The sequence below is a fragment of the Pseudophryne corroboree genome, chromosome 2 (assembly GCF_028390025.1).
Source record: "Pseudophryne corroboree isolate aPseCor3 chromosome 2, aPseCor3.hap2, whole genome shotgun sequence".
NCBI classification, from domain to species: Eukaryota; Metazoa; Chordata; class Amphibia; order Anura; family Myobatrachidae; genus Pseudophryne; species Pseudophryne corroboree.
Window position 1 is genome coordinate 283,161,745 of NC_086445.1, and position 14,026 is coordinate 283,175,770.

General features: G+C 44.6%; 1 protein-coding gene across 2 annotated transcripts in view; it reads left to right on the forward strand.

The window, feature by feature from the left end:
• Positions 1 to 14,026, forward strand: part of VWA8 (von Willebrand factor A domain containing 8) — an 875,413-nt gene that overhangs the window by 264,453 nt on the left and 596,934 nt on the right. For both annotated transcript variants that reach the window (XM_063952874.1, XM_063952875.1), the window contains exons 12-13: positions 1,963 to 2,097; positions 8,160 to 8,237. In XM_063952874.1, coding sequence (XP_063808944.1) covers positions 1,963 to 2,097; positions 8,160 to 8,237 — 213 coding nt within the window. The remainder of the gene's footprint in view (positions 1 to 1,962; positions 2,098 to 8,159; positions 8,238 to 14,026) is intronic.

Below are 14,026 nucleotides of genomic sequence, written 5' to 3' on the forward strand. Positions count from 1 at the left end.
GTTCTCTTTATCTACTTTTAGGACTTGTGTGAAAATCTGAGGTAGTTTTAGGCAGCAGAAATATAGAAAATTCTAAAAGGGTTCACAAACTTTCAAGCACCACTGTAAAAATAAAGCTGTCCAGTATTTTCCCTGCATGAACAAAAATATAGCCTTTACCCAATCTTTGCTTACTCTATGGTCTTCTCCTACGTGAGGTCCCGTAAGGGAGGTCCAGGTGATAAGTGCAGGGGCCATAATTGCACAAATTGCTAATGAAGTGGATGAGATGCGGTAGGGGGCCTAGTCACTGGGAAGATTGAAAGCACTACCTGACACTCAGGAGCCTTCGGGAATGTTGGGAGAGTAGTTCAGTATGATTTATACTCTCTCCTTCAGAACATGGTTTTCCAAGTGCTTATCTTCCCTATTTATTAGGGTATCTGGATGATAGGTCAAACTTAATTAATTTGACAGTCAGTAGGTCAACCACTAAGGCCAAAACATTCATTAGGTCAACATGGTCATATGGTCGACGTTTGAAAGGTCGACAGTGCTTATGGTCGACATGTACAAAAGGTCAACATGTGCAAATAGTCAACACACATATGGTCAACTCATTTCTTTATTTTTATTTTTGTCAACATTTTCATACTTTACCTTCTATGTGGACTACGATTGGGAATAGTAACCTGTGCCAAGCGCAGCGGTGGTAGAGTAAGGCATCTTGCCTGAAGCATGGTGAGCAAAGTGGTACACTAATTGGGGTTACATGTGCTGTGACGGTGAAAATTACACCACAAAAAGGAAAAAAATGTTGGGTTGACCTTTTTCAGTCTTGACCTTTGAACCATGTCGACCTTTTGACTATGTGGACCTTTCACATGTTGACATTTTCATCATGTCGACTTTTGCCATGTCGACCAATAGTGGTCGACCAAAATACTATCTACCTAATTAGGGTCGATACCTATTTATTAGGATTTGCTCCTAAATGTTGTTGTAAAACTCACCATTAATGAAGTATTTTGGGCCTGATTCAGATTAGTAGGTAAACCCGTTGGCTTACGTACTAATCAGACCGCGTGATCGCTTGCAGTCCCCCTTAGCTGCAGCATGATTGACATACCTCAGCATTTTGAGGGTGGAGCGGCGGTGGCGACCATGACGAAATGCCCCTTTTTGTAGGCGTGCCTAGCCCATGGTCTGCTTTGTCGGATGCCGACTAGTTGGACCTGGCTGACTGGTTCTGAATTTCAGTCTGAGTAAGCTGGTGATCCGATGCTGCATCTTCGGTCGCAGTACTTGGATGGCAGCAGGAGGCGTCTATTTCATACAGACGCCTTCTACAGCATTTGAATTTTGCTTGTACTGTACTGCACATCCACTTCCTTGTGGCTGCTACGCCGACCACATCAGAATCAGACCCTTTGTTCAAAATCCACAGTATACAGTTGTGAGCTGATATATGGAGAATGTTTCTTTTGCTTCACCAATAAGTATGTCTTGGCTATAGCTGTTTTATCGGGTGGTATTCAGTATACCGATTGTTGGAATCCTGGCGCACAGTATACCGGCGCCGAAATCCCGACAACCGGCATACCGACACCGTTTCTCCCACTTGGAGGTCCACGACCCCCCTGGACGGAGAATAGATAGCATGGCGGGCGCAGTGAACCTGCAAGGGGCTCATTTGTGCTCGCCCTGCTGTCGGCAAGCCGGCGGTCGGTATCCCGGCGCCGGTATGCTGGCCGCCGGACACCTGGCTGCTGTCAACTCATACCACACCCGTTTTATTACTTTATGCATTTATTGTCCCAATTTTCAACTAAAATCCGCAACAAACTCAATGTCATTGTAATAAATTCACCTTTAGATACTTGTTTTTATTCCAACCTGGCATTTGCCTACTTAAACTTTCCAAGTCACCATGGCCAGTGGCATATAGTAAGTGATCAGTCTGATGCTATTATTCCTCCACAGGTGGCAGCCGGCACTCAGCCTTTACAGTTACATTCTGAATCATCACAGTTCATTAGAACCAGCACCCATGAGCAACTGCTGGCAGAGATGACGCAGTCTCATATGGTTAAAGATATGTGTCTGATCGGAGGAAAGGTTAGTTTCATGTATTCTTCCATTAAAATACTTTCCCAAAATAAAAAGTAGAACGTCATAGCACAATCTTTTTGTACTACCAAACCTGTGTTTACACATCACACAAAAATAGGTTCACACCCCAGGGAACCATCCCATGGAGCTTCAGCTCAAAATATTTGTGTGATCATTAACATTAACCATAATGTTTTCACTTTATTTGTTTTTGGTTTTTTTGCTACTGTTTAATTATTTACATATGTCAAATCTGTTGGGTCACATGCATAGAACTGTGTACAGATCAAGCACATGTACTTTATGTATATACCACAATTCAGAGTTCCCCACTTGTACTTTTGTGTATTAAAGTCTAGAATTGACTGTTCTATAGCATACTCGTGAAGCAGTGTTTAACCCCAGTTAAAGTACTCACTGCTATTTATTAGTTGAGTGTGTAAAATAGCACTGATTTGCTATGAATCATTCAGGTACAAGATTGCTCGTTGTCAAAAATGCTACAAAAACTGGAAAGAAAATGTTTTACACTCTGGACATGGGGCTCCAAATTATAGGGGAAAAAAGAATTGCTGGGTAATCCCCTAGCATGTCGGTTAATAGTTCCTAGATGTGTTCTTTATATGATTGATTGGGTACTACTATTGATACCCATTAGTAGCACGGGCTGCTTGTGTACCTTGGTGTTATCATACAGTCAATTTACCATTAGGCTGTTGAAACTATGAATGAATGCCCAGCTGTCATTGTTAGGCAGCATACACTTTCCATCACTGTTAAATTCTATGGTGCTGCAGTTATCCCGTTAATTGTTTTTGTATTACACTTATATTGCGCACCAAGGGCCTGATTCATGCCGCAAAACACAAATTTTTGGTACTTTGCAAACTCGCCGGAGCCATAGGATTGTCAGTGGTTGATGGACTGATGCTGTTTGGGGTCGGGAAGGGCGCAGCAAGAGCCTCCGTTTCTCAAAACTGAGGCATGTTGCTGTCGTAGCTGGGTAGGGACAGAATCTCTGTCAGAGGGTGGTGATTTCCTGGCCTCTCGGTATGACCTGCTGACGCCGGCTTGCGCAATCTCATGGGTCATGCAGCTAGCCATTGGTATTGCAGATGATCTGATACTGCATTCTTGGATGCTGCTCAGATCAGTAATACATGCAGGAGCTGTAATACATGCAGAAGATGTGATGCCTTTTATTGCATTAGTGTTATCTCTGCTGCTTCCATGGAAGCAGCAGCAGTAGCAACTCCGTTCACATCTGAATCTGTCCCCAAGTTCCTGGGAAATCTTTCCCCCAATAGCAGTAACCTAGATCAGACTTCCCAGCCAGGCAAACAATTCTTACCAGCTTTTACAAATGTGTCCTTGTTGCAATCACACCAAACATCCCTTCTTGTCTGCCGAGCATCTTTTTTGCTCTAATGTGCTTTTTGCAGTGTGACAGAACCGCTTTACCAGACTGCACTAAATAATTGTAACACTTGTATATGTGTGTACTGAGGGGGTCAATCAGATCTGATCGCTGCTGTGCATTTTCGCACAGCGGGCGATCAGATGCGTACTGCACATGCGTATGCACCGCACTGCGCCGGCGTGTCGCACATTTGCAACGGGGATCACCAGTCAGCGACGCGTTTGTGCGAAGGATCCATTCGCGTGGGCGTTTGCAAGGAGATTGACAGGAAGAGGACATTTGTGGGTGGTAACTGACCGTTTTCAGGGAGTGTCCGGGAAAACGCAGGCGGGATCAAGCGTGTGAAGGGAGGGTGTCTGACGTCAAATCCGGTCCCGAACAGGCTGATGTGATCACAGCGGCTGAGTAAGTCCTGGGCTGTGCGGAGATGCACAAAATTAGTTTGTGCAGCTCTGCTACAAATGCGATTGCACATTTGCACAGCGAAAATACACTGTCCCTGTAGGCGGCAACTATCTAATAGCAGGGCTGCAAAAAACGCTGCCTAGCGATCAGATCTGAATTACCCCTTGAGTCTGAACCTGTATATGAAGTGCTATGATGCAGCGGATGCAGCTGCCTTTCATGCCATATTCCGTCGTGCATATCGGATTAATCAGTGCAGTCTTGTATTGCCGCGTCACTACGTGACTAAAATACACATTCAAGTAAAAAGGATGCCACACACTCAGCATGCCTCTCTCCCACCAGGCGTTTTGCGACACAGGGTGTATGAGTACACATCTTTATGTTTGTTATAGACTTGTTTGTACTTCTGGTAGATGTTTGAAGCAGTGAAAAGAGTGGTGAAGTGTGCCAGTAGAGATGTTGCTCATGGCAACCAATCAGTTGCAACATATAATTTTATAGAATGCACTTGATAAATGTTACTTTTAAGCTGATTGGTTGCCATGGGCAACTTCACCCTTTTCACTGCCTTATACATCTCCCCCTCTGAGTGGAGGAAGCCTTTATTTAGTAAATGCTTCATTTGCCTTTTACTTTGAAATATTCTGAATTCAGTTCAATAAACCAGTCGTCAGTGGGTGCTAGAAGATACAGATTTGTCCACATACAGTACACCTTAGTATCAATACACCGTACAGCGCATGAGACCCGGTGTGACTGAGACGCTCCAGGAGATGCAGTGTACTGTACTTTACATTTTGTATCTTATTCTGCTCGTAGATGCAGCAAAACACCAGTCTAATACCTCTTTCACACCAGCACCTCTGAACACGGCTTTTTGGCACAAGAACGCGCATAACCCGTGTTCAGGTGCGGTGTGAAAGGATGTTGGGGTTGAAATACCGGGTCCAGTGACCCGGTATTTCAACCCTGCTCTTGAACAGGGTTGAACTCGTGTTCAACCCGGCTCACAGTGCGGTGTGGACCTGAGTCGGGTCAATGTGACCCGGCTCCCGTTCACTCTCTATGTATGGCCGACGCTTGGAGATCATGTGATCTCCCAACTCCGCCCACACCACGTCACCGCTGACGTCACCAACCCGGCAATATGCCGGGTTGCAGTCAGCGGTGTGCAAGGGGACCCTGAGGCGGGTCGCATCCGGGAGCTCCCGTGTCAGGCTCCCGGGTGCGACCCGCCTCAGGCGGTGTGAAAGTGGTATCAGTGTACTAGAGATGCTGAGCTTAGACTTTAGCTGCACAGGAATTAGTTTTAAATACATGCAATGTCTCAAATGAAGCACAACAGAACTTGGCATGAGAAACAGTCACTGCATCGTAGTTTTCTTACACAGATTCAGACTCATTTGCACACAGATGTACAAATAACATCAAATTGATCAGTGTTATTTAGCAAAGTAGTTTTGTTGCTTCCAGTGGTTTTATATGTGCGAATAAGATGCACATTTTGAGCAAGAAACAGAGAATTTTTAGAATTTGACGGCATATAAGAACCACTTGGCTTGTCTAGTCTGTGCCTTCTTTTAACCTTTAGGTAACCTCAACCCTATTTGATACTTACAGTATGTCTTTGTAAGGATGTTCATATGCCTATCCCATGCATGTTTAAATTGCTCTACTGTCTTAACCTCTGCTACCTCTGCTGGGAGGCTAAAAGACATGCAGCAGAGTCTCACAGGATTTGCCGTACCAAGGGGGATGTTTGCCATGACTTAACCCAGAGCCGCAACTAAGGGGGCATGTGCCCCAGGTGCAGGATTTAAGGGGGCACCGAGGAACTACAGAGAAGCAGGGTCTTTTTTTTTTTTTTTTTTTTTTACCGGAAGTGCTCTGCTGCTCCAGTGAGACAGCATACGTCTCCCGGGGCAGTCTCTCTGACCCACTTGCATGCCCGCAGCTTGCTCCGATGCTGTGCAGGTGAGCTCCAGTACCTGGGATCTCTCCTATGCTGGCTACTGTCTTAAACTCTCTTCTTTGCCATGCAGCGCTGTTACTAGGGTGCACCGTGCAAACTACAGAAGCGAGCTATTGGTGCTGTGTTTTTCAGCAGGCTATGAACCCCACTGCCTGCCCTGCACCAACCGATAACAAGCTGCTGGCTACACACCATTGAGAGGACACGGGCTTTTGCTTGTTAACAGGTGAAGTCACCAATGTTACAGAAATCAAAGGCTCACTTTGCTAGCTATCCACTTGACAGTGGAAACTAAGAGCCTGGACAACCTCCAACTCTCACCGAGTATCACTACAGCAGCTTTGTGGTGTGCTTAAAGACAGACTTTATTATCGTCACTGTGCTCCAAGTTAGCAGTAGCAACCTCCGCTTTGTCTCCCAGATGGGGGATATGGTGTAGCTTATAGGGTGTGTAGTGCAGTAATGCAGTGTACCATATAGGGTATGTAGTGTAGTAATGTATTGCAGTATATAGGGGCATGTAGTGCACTGATGTGGTGTAGCATATAGGGGGATGTAGTGTAGCATATAGGGTATGTAGTGTAGTGATGTAGTTCAGCGTGTAGGGGATGTAGTATAGTTATGTAGAACAGTGGATAGGGGAATGTAGTGCAGTGATGAAGTGTTATGATACAGTGCAATATATGGGGACACACGGGGGCATGTAGTGGAACACGCTGCGGGGGGGACATGTGACGCTTAGGGCATTTGGGGCACATAGGGAAATATTGTCCAATAGTATCCCCTTTTTTTGAAATTTTTGATACAGGTTGAGTATCCCATATCCAAATATTCCGAAATACGGAATATTCCGAAATACGGACTTTTTTGAGTGAGAGTGAGATAGTGAAAACTTTGTTTTTTGATGGCTCAATGTACACAAACGTTGTTTAATACACAAAGTTATTAAAAAGATTGTATTAAATGTCCTTCAGGCTGTGTGTATAAGGTGTATATGAAACATAAATGAATTGTGTGAATGTAGACACACTTTGTTTAATGCACAAAGTTATAAAAAATATTGGCTAAAATTACCTTCAGCCTGTGTGTATAAGGTATATATGAAACATAAATGCATTCTGTGCTTAGATTTAGGTCCCATTGCCATGATATCTCATTATGGTAGGCAATTATTCCAAAATACGGAAAAATCCCATATCCAAATTACCTCTGGTCCCAAGCATTTTGGATAAGGGAGACTCAACCTGTAATCTGATTATTTTAGTCCTACGTTTTGTTTGTTTAGTTATTTTTATTTTATTTATTTATTTTTGTGGTGGGGGGCGCCAAATTACTGCCTTGCCCCGGGTGACAGAAATCCTAGTTTCAGCCCTGCTTAACCAACAGTGTATAATGACATATATGTATGCTTAAATGTTTAGCTCCCTAAACACTCCAATTGTATTGTTAATATATTACCCCATTTGTATGTGTGACGTTGACCGTTACATATGACAGATGTAAGAACTGTCTGAGAAGGCTGCGGAACAGTAGAATGGGATGAATTACACATGAAGAAAGATAGAAAGGTTCTACATTTTAGTGCTTGATGTTGCATAAAAAAATGTACAGTATAAATTGTGTTTTGGGACCATCACACATCTGTTCATAGTAAATTCCCAAGATGGGTAACTGTACTCTACAGCAATATAAATCGTATTCTCAGTATTTGCACATAAAATGCACTGACAGAGAGGAAGTTCTCCATATGAATAAGATAATATTGCAGCGCTTTAAAGGTCCATGCACACGGTGAGATTCAGACTATGACCGATTCTCACTATGCGACATGGACTGTGGTCGGTATCGCAAGCAAAGATGACTGTGCTTGCGATAACGATTTAGGCTAAATGACAATTTTGACTATCTTTTACACAAGATAGTCAAAATTGACTTGCCTGCACAGTCTATTTTTCCTTCCGATGCCGATCCCGCGGGACCGCGCATCGGCATCGCAAGCTGTGTACACATGGTGCCATGTGCACTAACTTTCCTTACTATTTGACTATATATTTAAAATCATAAGAAAACTTAAGTGCATGTCGCACCGTGTGTACACACCTTTACACAATCCCTTAACCTGATTTTATGCGTATTAGGAGGTGCCTTATGTTGATTAATGCAGTAAATATTTTTACATTTGAAACTAACTAGGTTGAACTCTGTGGATTCTACAATGATGTCACAGTAACATTGGTAAAAGTACCTTCTCTGACTTTTGTCTTTCAGGGATGTGGTAAAAGTGTGATTGCCAAAGCGTTTGCTGATATGCTCGGATATGAAGTTGAACCTGTCATGTTGTACCAGGTAATCTTCCCTGCTCAAACACCTTTACCAACCTAATGACATTGCATTCTCTGACCCAAGTTTGCTCATATTCTTTGCCTCTAGCATCCCCTTTGCAAAAAGGGCTCTTTCTGTGGTCATCCATATGGGAGACAGGCTTATACACTGGGTATAGGTGGCTGAGCTGGAGTCTGGGCACCAAATAGTTACGTTTCTCATCCCAGCAGCCCAGGCTCCCTCTTCCCTATACCCCACCTCCAGCCTAAAGGTCCAGTTTCATTTAGTGCTTGCAAGGAGCATGGCACTGTTTCCTGGGGATACTTTTAAGCAGCTTCAAATTTAGGTTCTTTATTTTATTTTATCTTGTTTCTATTTTTTCCCTAACAGAGCAGGCAGTGAGTCAGCGTCCTATAGGATACTTACTCTGCCGCTCCACCCAGCGCCAGCGGCCTCAGCACTGGAGACTGGGTCAGTGATTTTGGCCGGGCTCCATAGTGCACACCACAGGAGCCTAAGATGGACGCAGTGGAGAGCAGGTAAGGGAGATCACCTGCAGTGCTGGCATTTGGGGCTCCGCTTGTCTCCGCACCCCCACTAGACCACCAGGGCATAAAAATGGCAACGAGGCACTACTATTGTGGCAGCCATTGCCCTGGTGTCCGGGTCAGCTGGAAAGGCAGGCTTTCCCTGTTAGCCTTTCCCCCCACCCCTTGGCAAATACCCTCACTGCTAGCATTCAGCCACAGGACTCACCCCTCCTCTCTCTCCTCCCTCATTGAGAGCCTGAGCAGCCATTTTACGCACTGCCAGCCACAGCACCTCTTCAGAGAGAAGCAAAGGCTCCTTTCTTCTCTATATACCTCACTCTACTGATCAAGTTATATAGATCAAGTTATATATCCAACTCCTTCCTCCCCTGTGGTTGGTTTGTTGAGGACTATTTGCCCATTTATTTAATGCATTGGATGTTCTGTCTGCATGTAGGAAGTGTGTCGAAATACTTTGTTTCACTACAGTGTCTCCTCATTTCTTAAATACTGTGTGTACCTCTCAGTTTGTTGTTTTTCTTATTCTATCTGAATAAATACTACTGATTATAGTAACACTAGAGTGAACACCAATTTGTCCATTGGCATTAACAGAATGATATCACTTTCTACATGGGGGCAGATGTATTAGGCCTGGAGAAGTGATAAAGCAGTGTTAAGTGGAAGGTGATAACGCACCAGCCAATCATTTGGCATTTCAAAATGACCGTTAGGAGTTGATTGGCTGGTGCGTTATCACCTTTCACTTATCAATGCTTTATCACTTCTCCAGGCTTAATACATCTGCCCCATGGAGCTTTAAAAATGTATTGCCATACCCCTACCCCTTAATAGCACACCACTGTTTGGCAACTTTTGTGCATTTTGACATTCTTGGATTTTTATTATGTCTTCAAAGGGCAAAGGACCCATGAAGGTGGGTACTCCTGTGTTGCATAACTGTAGGTGCTGTGTTTAAGCGCTTTCTCCCCAGGCTCCGCATCATGATAGTGTTTGTGTCCGGTGTTTCACAGCTACGCAGCTGGAGATACCTTTGGCCAGAGCTTCCAGTCAGGAACCGTCCTGGGCTTTCATGCTTTCACACGTACAGTTGCAATTAGTAAATCAGCTTGCAACCCCCAGGCTCTCTCCCACTGCTAGTCTATATACTGGTGCAGGCCCTTCTCGCCAGTATTCTAATTGCTCAGGGTGATTTGCAGCATGCTGCTTCAGAACCACCGTGGATGCAGTTCTTCACTCAATGCAGGGTCTGGCACAAGTGTGGGCATCTCTCCAACAGATGCTAGACAAGGATCACCCATCCAAGCGCAATCGTAATAGACAGACTCGGATGTCTCCTCCAATCATGAGAATAATGTCTCCATTACCCGAGATGTTGAGACCTTCTATATCCTGGAGTACTCCATAATACAGGTAGATGTTGAGGCCCTGATCAAGACAGTTAGGTCTGCACTTGAGATCAAGGACCAGACATCCAAATCAGATGCCCTAGTATTTAAACGTCAGAAGAGGGTGGCTACTGAGTTCCTTTCTTCTGCTCAACTTAAGGACCTCCTAGTGGGGGCATAGGCTCAGCCTAACAAATGCTTCCAAGTTTCTAGGCATACTGCTTCTATTTTTCTGCTGCCAGCTGTGGATAAGTGGGAGCGCCGTCCTCTGGTGAATACTCACCTCACACCTCTGATAAAATCTACTAGCCTTCCTATCCCTAAAACGACTTCCCTTAAGGATTTGAAGGATAGCAAGCTGGAAAACTTCCTTAAGGCGATTCTCTGTAATGTGGAAGCTTTTGCAAACTCAGCCATTGCATCCACTTTGTTGGCTAAGGCCATTGAACGCTGAGTAGATTCCCTAGAAGATGGTCTTTTTTCTGGCGTCCACAGAATGAAGTTGTTATCTGTGGTGGAACATATCCGGGAAGCTAACTCCTATCTAGCCGAAACATCCATTGACACGGGTATCCTAACTGCTAAGTTTTTGGCTTCTGTTGTGGCAGCCAGGAGAACCCCCTGGCTTTGCATCTGGTGTGCTGATGCAGACTTCAAGAAGGCCTTGGATGCTCTCCTTTTATTGCAGGAGGTTTTTTCTGGGCCAAAGATGGACAAGATTGTGGTATTGGTAGCTGCATCAAAGACTGCTTTCCTGCCTTCTGCGGCAGCCCCAAGGTCGCAATCTTCTCATTTTCTCTCTACTCATCAACAGTGTAAGGCCAATGGTCAGTATTTCTCTAGGTTCCAGAGTTCTTCCACCAAGGGCTCCAAGTCCAAAGGAAAACATACCTGGTCCACCAGATGTCCTGTTTCCAAGCCGACTGATAAACAGGCTGCATGATGGGATGGGCCGCCACCTGGGGGACCCCAGCATGGGATGCCGGCTTCTACTTTTCTCCGAGACATGAATGATGACCACAGTGTATGCCTGGGTAAGAGTTGTGGTTTCCCAAGACTATGTCCCAACCTTTCAGGAGCGTCCTCCCGTCCAATTTTTTTCTACAAGCCTTTCAGTATATCCAGGAAAAGCAGGAGCACTGCAGGAGTCCATCCGCTCCCTTCTGGCCTCCAGGATCATCATCCCATTACCTCCATCCCAGAGAGTCATGTTCTTCTATGCCAGCCTATTCCTAGTTCACCTTTCGAGCCATCCTCAACCTGAAGTCGCTTAACAGGTGCCTTCAGGTTCCCAAGTTCTGCATGGAGTCTCTGCATTCTATAATTTTGGCTCCGGTTCCAGGGGTACTTCATGGCCTCCCTAAATATCCAGGATGCCTATTTACATGTTCCCATTTGGACTTTCCACGGCTCCTCGCATTTTTACATTTCCAGTGAAAGGGAGTCAGAATTCTGCCATATCTGGGGAACCTTCTTCTCCTGGCTTAGTCACTAGACATGCTAAAAGATCACATTCGTCTCACAATATACCTACTCCAAACTCACAGGTGGATCATGAATTGGTGAAAATACACCTTGATTCTGTCTCAGGAGATGATACATTTGGGGTCTTTACTAGATTTCAGAGTCTAGCGGGTATTCCTTCCCTTGGACAAACTTCGGTCTTTATAGACCAAAGGTGGTCATTTCGAGTTGTTCGCTCGGTAATTTTCTCGCATCGCAGCGATTTTCCGCTAACTGCGCATGCGCAATGTTCGCACTGCGACTGCGCCAAGTAAATTTGCTATGCAGTTAGGTATTTTACTCACGGCATTACAAGGTTTTTTCTTCGTTCTGGAGATCGTAATGTGATTGACAGGAAGTGGGTGTTTCTGGGCGGAAACTGGACATTTTATGGGAGTGTGTGAAAAAACGCTGCCGTTTCTGGGAAAAACGCGGGAGTGGCTGGAGAAACGGAGGAGTGTCTGGGCGAACGCTGGGTGTGTTTGTGACGTCAAACCAGGAACGACAAGCACTGAACTGATCGCACTGGAAGAGTAAGTCTCGAGCTACTCAGAAACTGCAAAGAAATTTCTATTCGCAATTTTGAGAACCTTTAGTTCGCAATTTTGATAAGCTAAGATTCACTCCCAGTAGGCGGCGGCTTAGCGTGTGCAATGCTGCTAAAAGCAGCTTGCGAGCGAACAACTCGGAATGAGGGCCAGAATCCGCATTTTACTGAGCAATGACGAGTCTCGATCATTCTTGCATGCAGGTCTTTTTAGTCAGTACCTTTCATGTCCTGACTGGATCTGGCCTGTCTCACTTTGACAGTGGGTGTTTCTTGAGACAGCCATTCTGAGAGATAAGGGATTCTCATGGTCAGTCATTCATTAATGCCCGGAAGCCTTTGTCTCTCAGGATTTATCACCAGGTTTGAGGACATACTTGGGCTGGTGTTCAGCTTGAGGCTTCTAACCCAGATCTTTCCATCTCTTGCCAGTTCTGTCTTTCTTGCAGCTGGATTTGGATTTCCACCTTTTCTTGTTAAATGTACAGGTTTCAGTGCTTTCTGTTGTCTTCCTGATGTACAGACTGTTTTTTGTAGAGTGTTCTCCATATGCAACTTCCGTTTGTTCCTTTGGTGGCTCTGTTGGACTTATCATTGGTTCTTCATGCACTTCAGTTGTCCTCCTTTGAGCTTTTGGACACTGTGGACATTTGCTGGCTTACATGGAAGATGGTCTTCCTCCTCGCCTTCATATCGGTCCGTTGAGTGTCTGACAGGAGTGCATTGTCCTGTCATTCCCCTTTTCTTATTTTTCACTCGTACGCGATTGGGCTCCTAGGTTCGTATTCAGGTTTCACATCAACCAGATCACGGTCCCTTCCTTCAAGTTACTAGATTCTTCTCTGTAGCAGACCTCCTTGGATGTCATGCGGACTTTCCGGATTTATGTGGACAGGACAAGAGAACTCCGTAAAACGGATTCCCTCTTTGTCCTGTATGACTTCAGCAAATGGTGCTGGCCGGATTGCTCTCTTTGACTATCCGCCAGGCTTATTCTGCTGTATACCTTCCTGCCCCTGCCGTGGGGAGTGTCCAGTCCACGTGGTCAGTGTGAACCTCTTAAGCAGCTAGACGTTACACTTCTGTGGTGTAGCTTTGTCCATAATTAAGTTCTGATACTTTGACACTTTCACCTCCACGGATGTGGCCTTCGTGCAAAGGGTTCTCAACATGGCACAGGAGCTTTCCAACCCTTAGCACAGCTATTGTCACTTATTACTGGGTTTGCTACAGTAATTTTGGCGTGAAAACAGATACAAGAAAAAGAAAGATACGAGATATGTTTATTGGTCAAGTGCTAATAGAGGTGTCATTTCCTAAAAACAAACAATAATTTTAATGGAAAGTATAAAAGCGCTACAGTATGTAAGCCTGGGGAGAACACTGCAGTCACAGTTTTTATTAGTGATATGTAAATTATCTCACAGGAATAGTTACCACAAGACGATAGTGCACAGGTAACTTTTAGCAAAGAAGCACAACGCCTGCCCTTGTATGACTCAGCGATCTGGGAAAATACTGTAGTTGCTTGGAAATCTGGATGACTGGTCCAGGCACCCTTTTATATTTCCTTTATAAGCTCTGTAAGTTGATAGAGTGATTGGAGGCAGGACTAACCAACACCTAATGCAGTTCACTGTATCAAGCAGCTTTCTCAGCTTTGATATTTTTGAATTAAAATCACCTATTTTTAATCCATCCATCCGGTCTTGATTGCATTTAAGGTTTTATATACATATTGTAGCACTGTTATACTTTCCATTATCATGAAAATAGATACACCATGATCAAAACAAAACTAGACAAGGCGTAGTACTCGCCAGC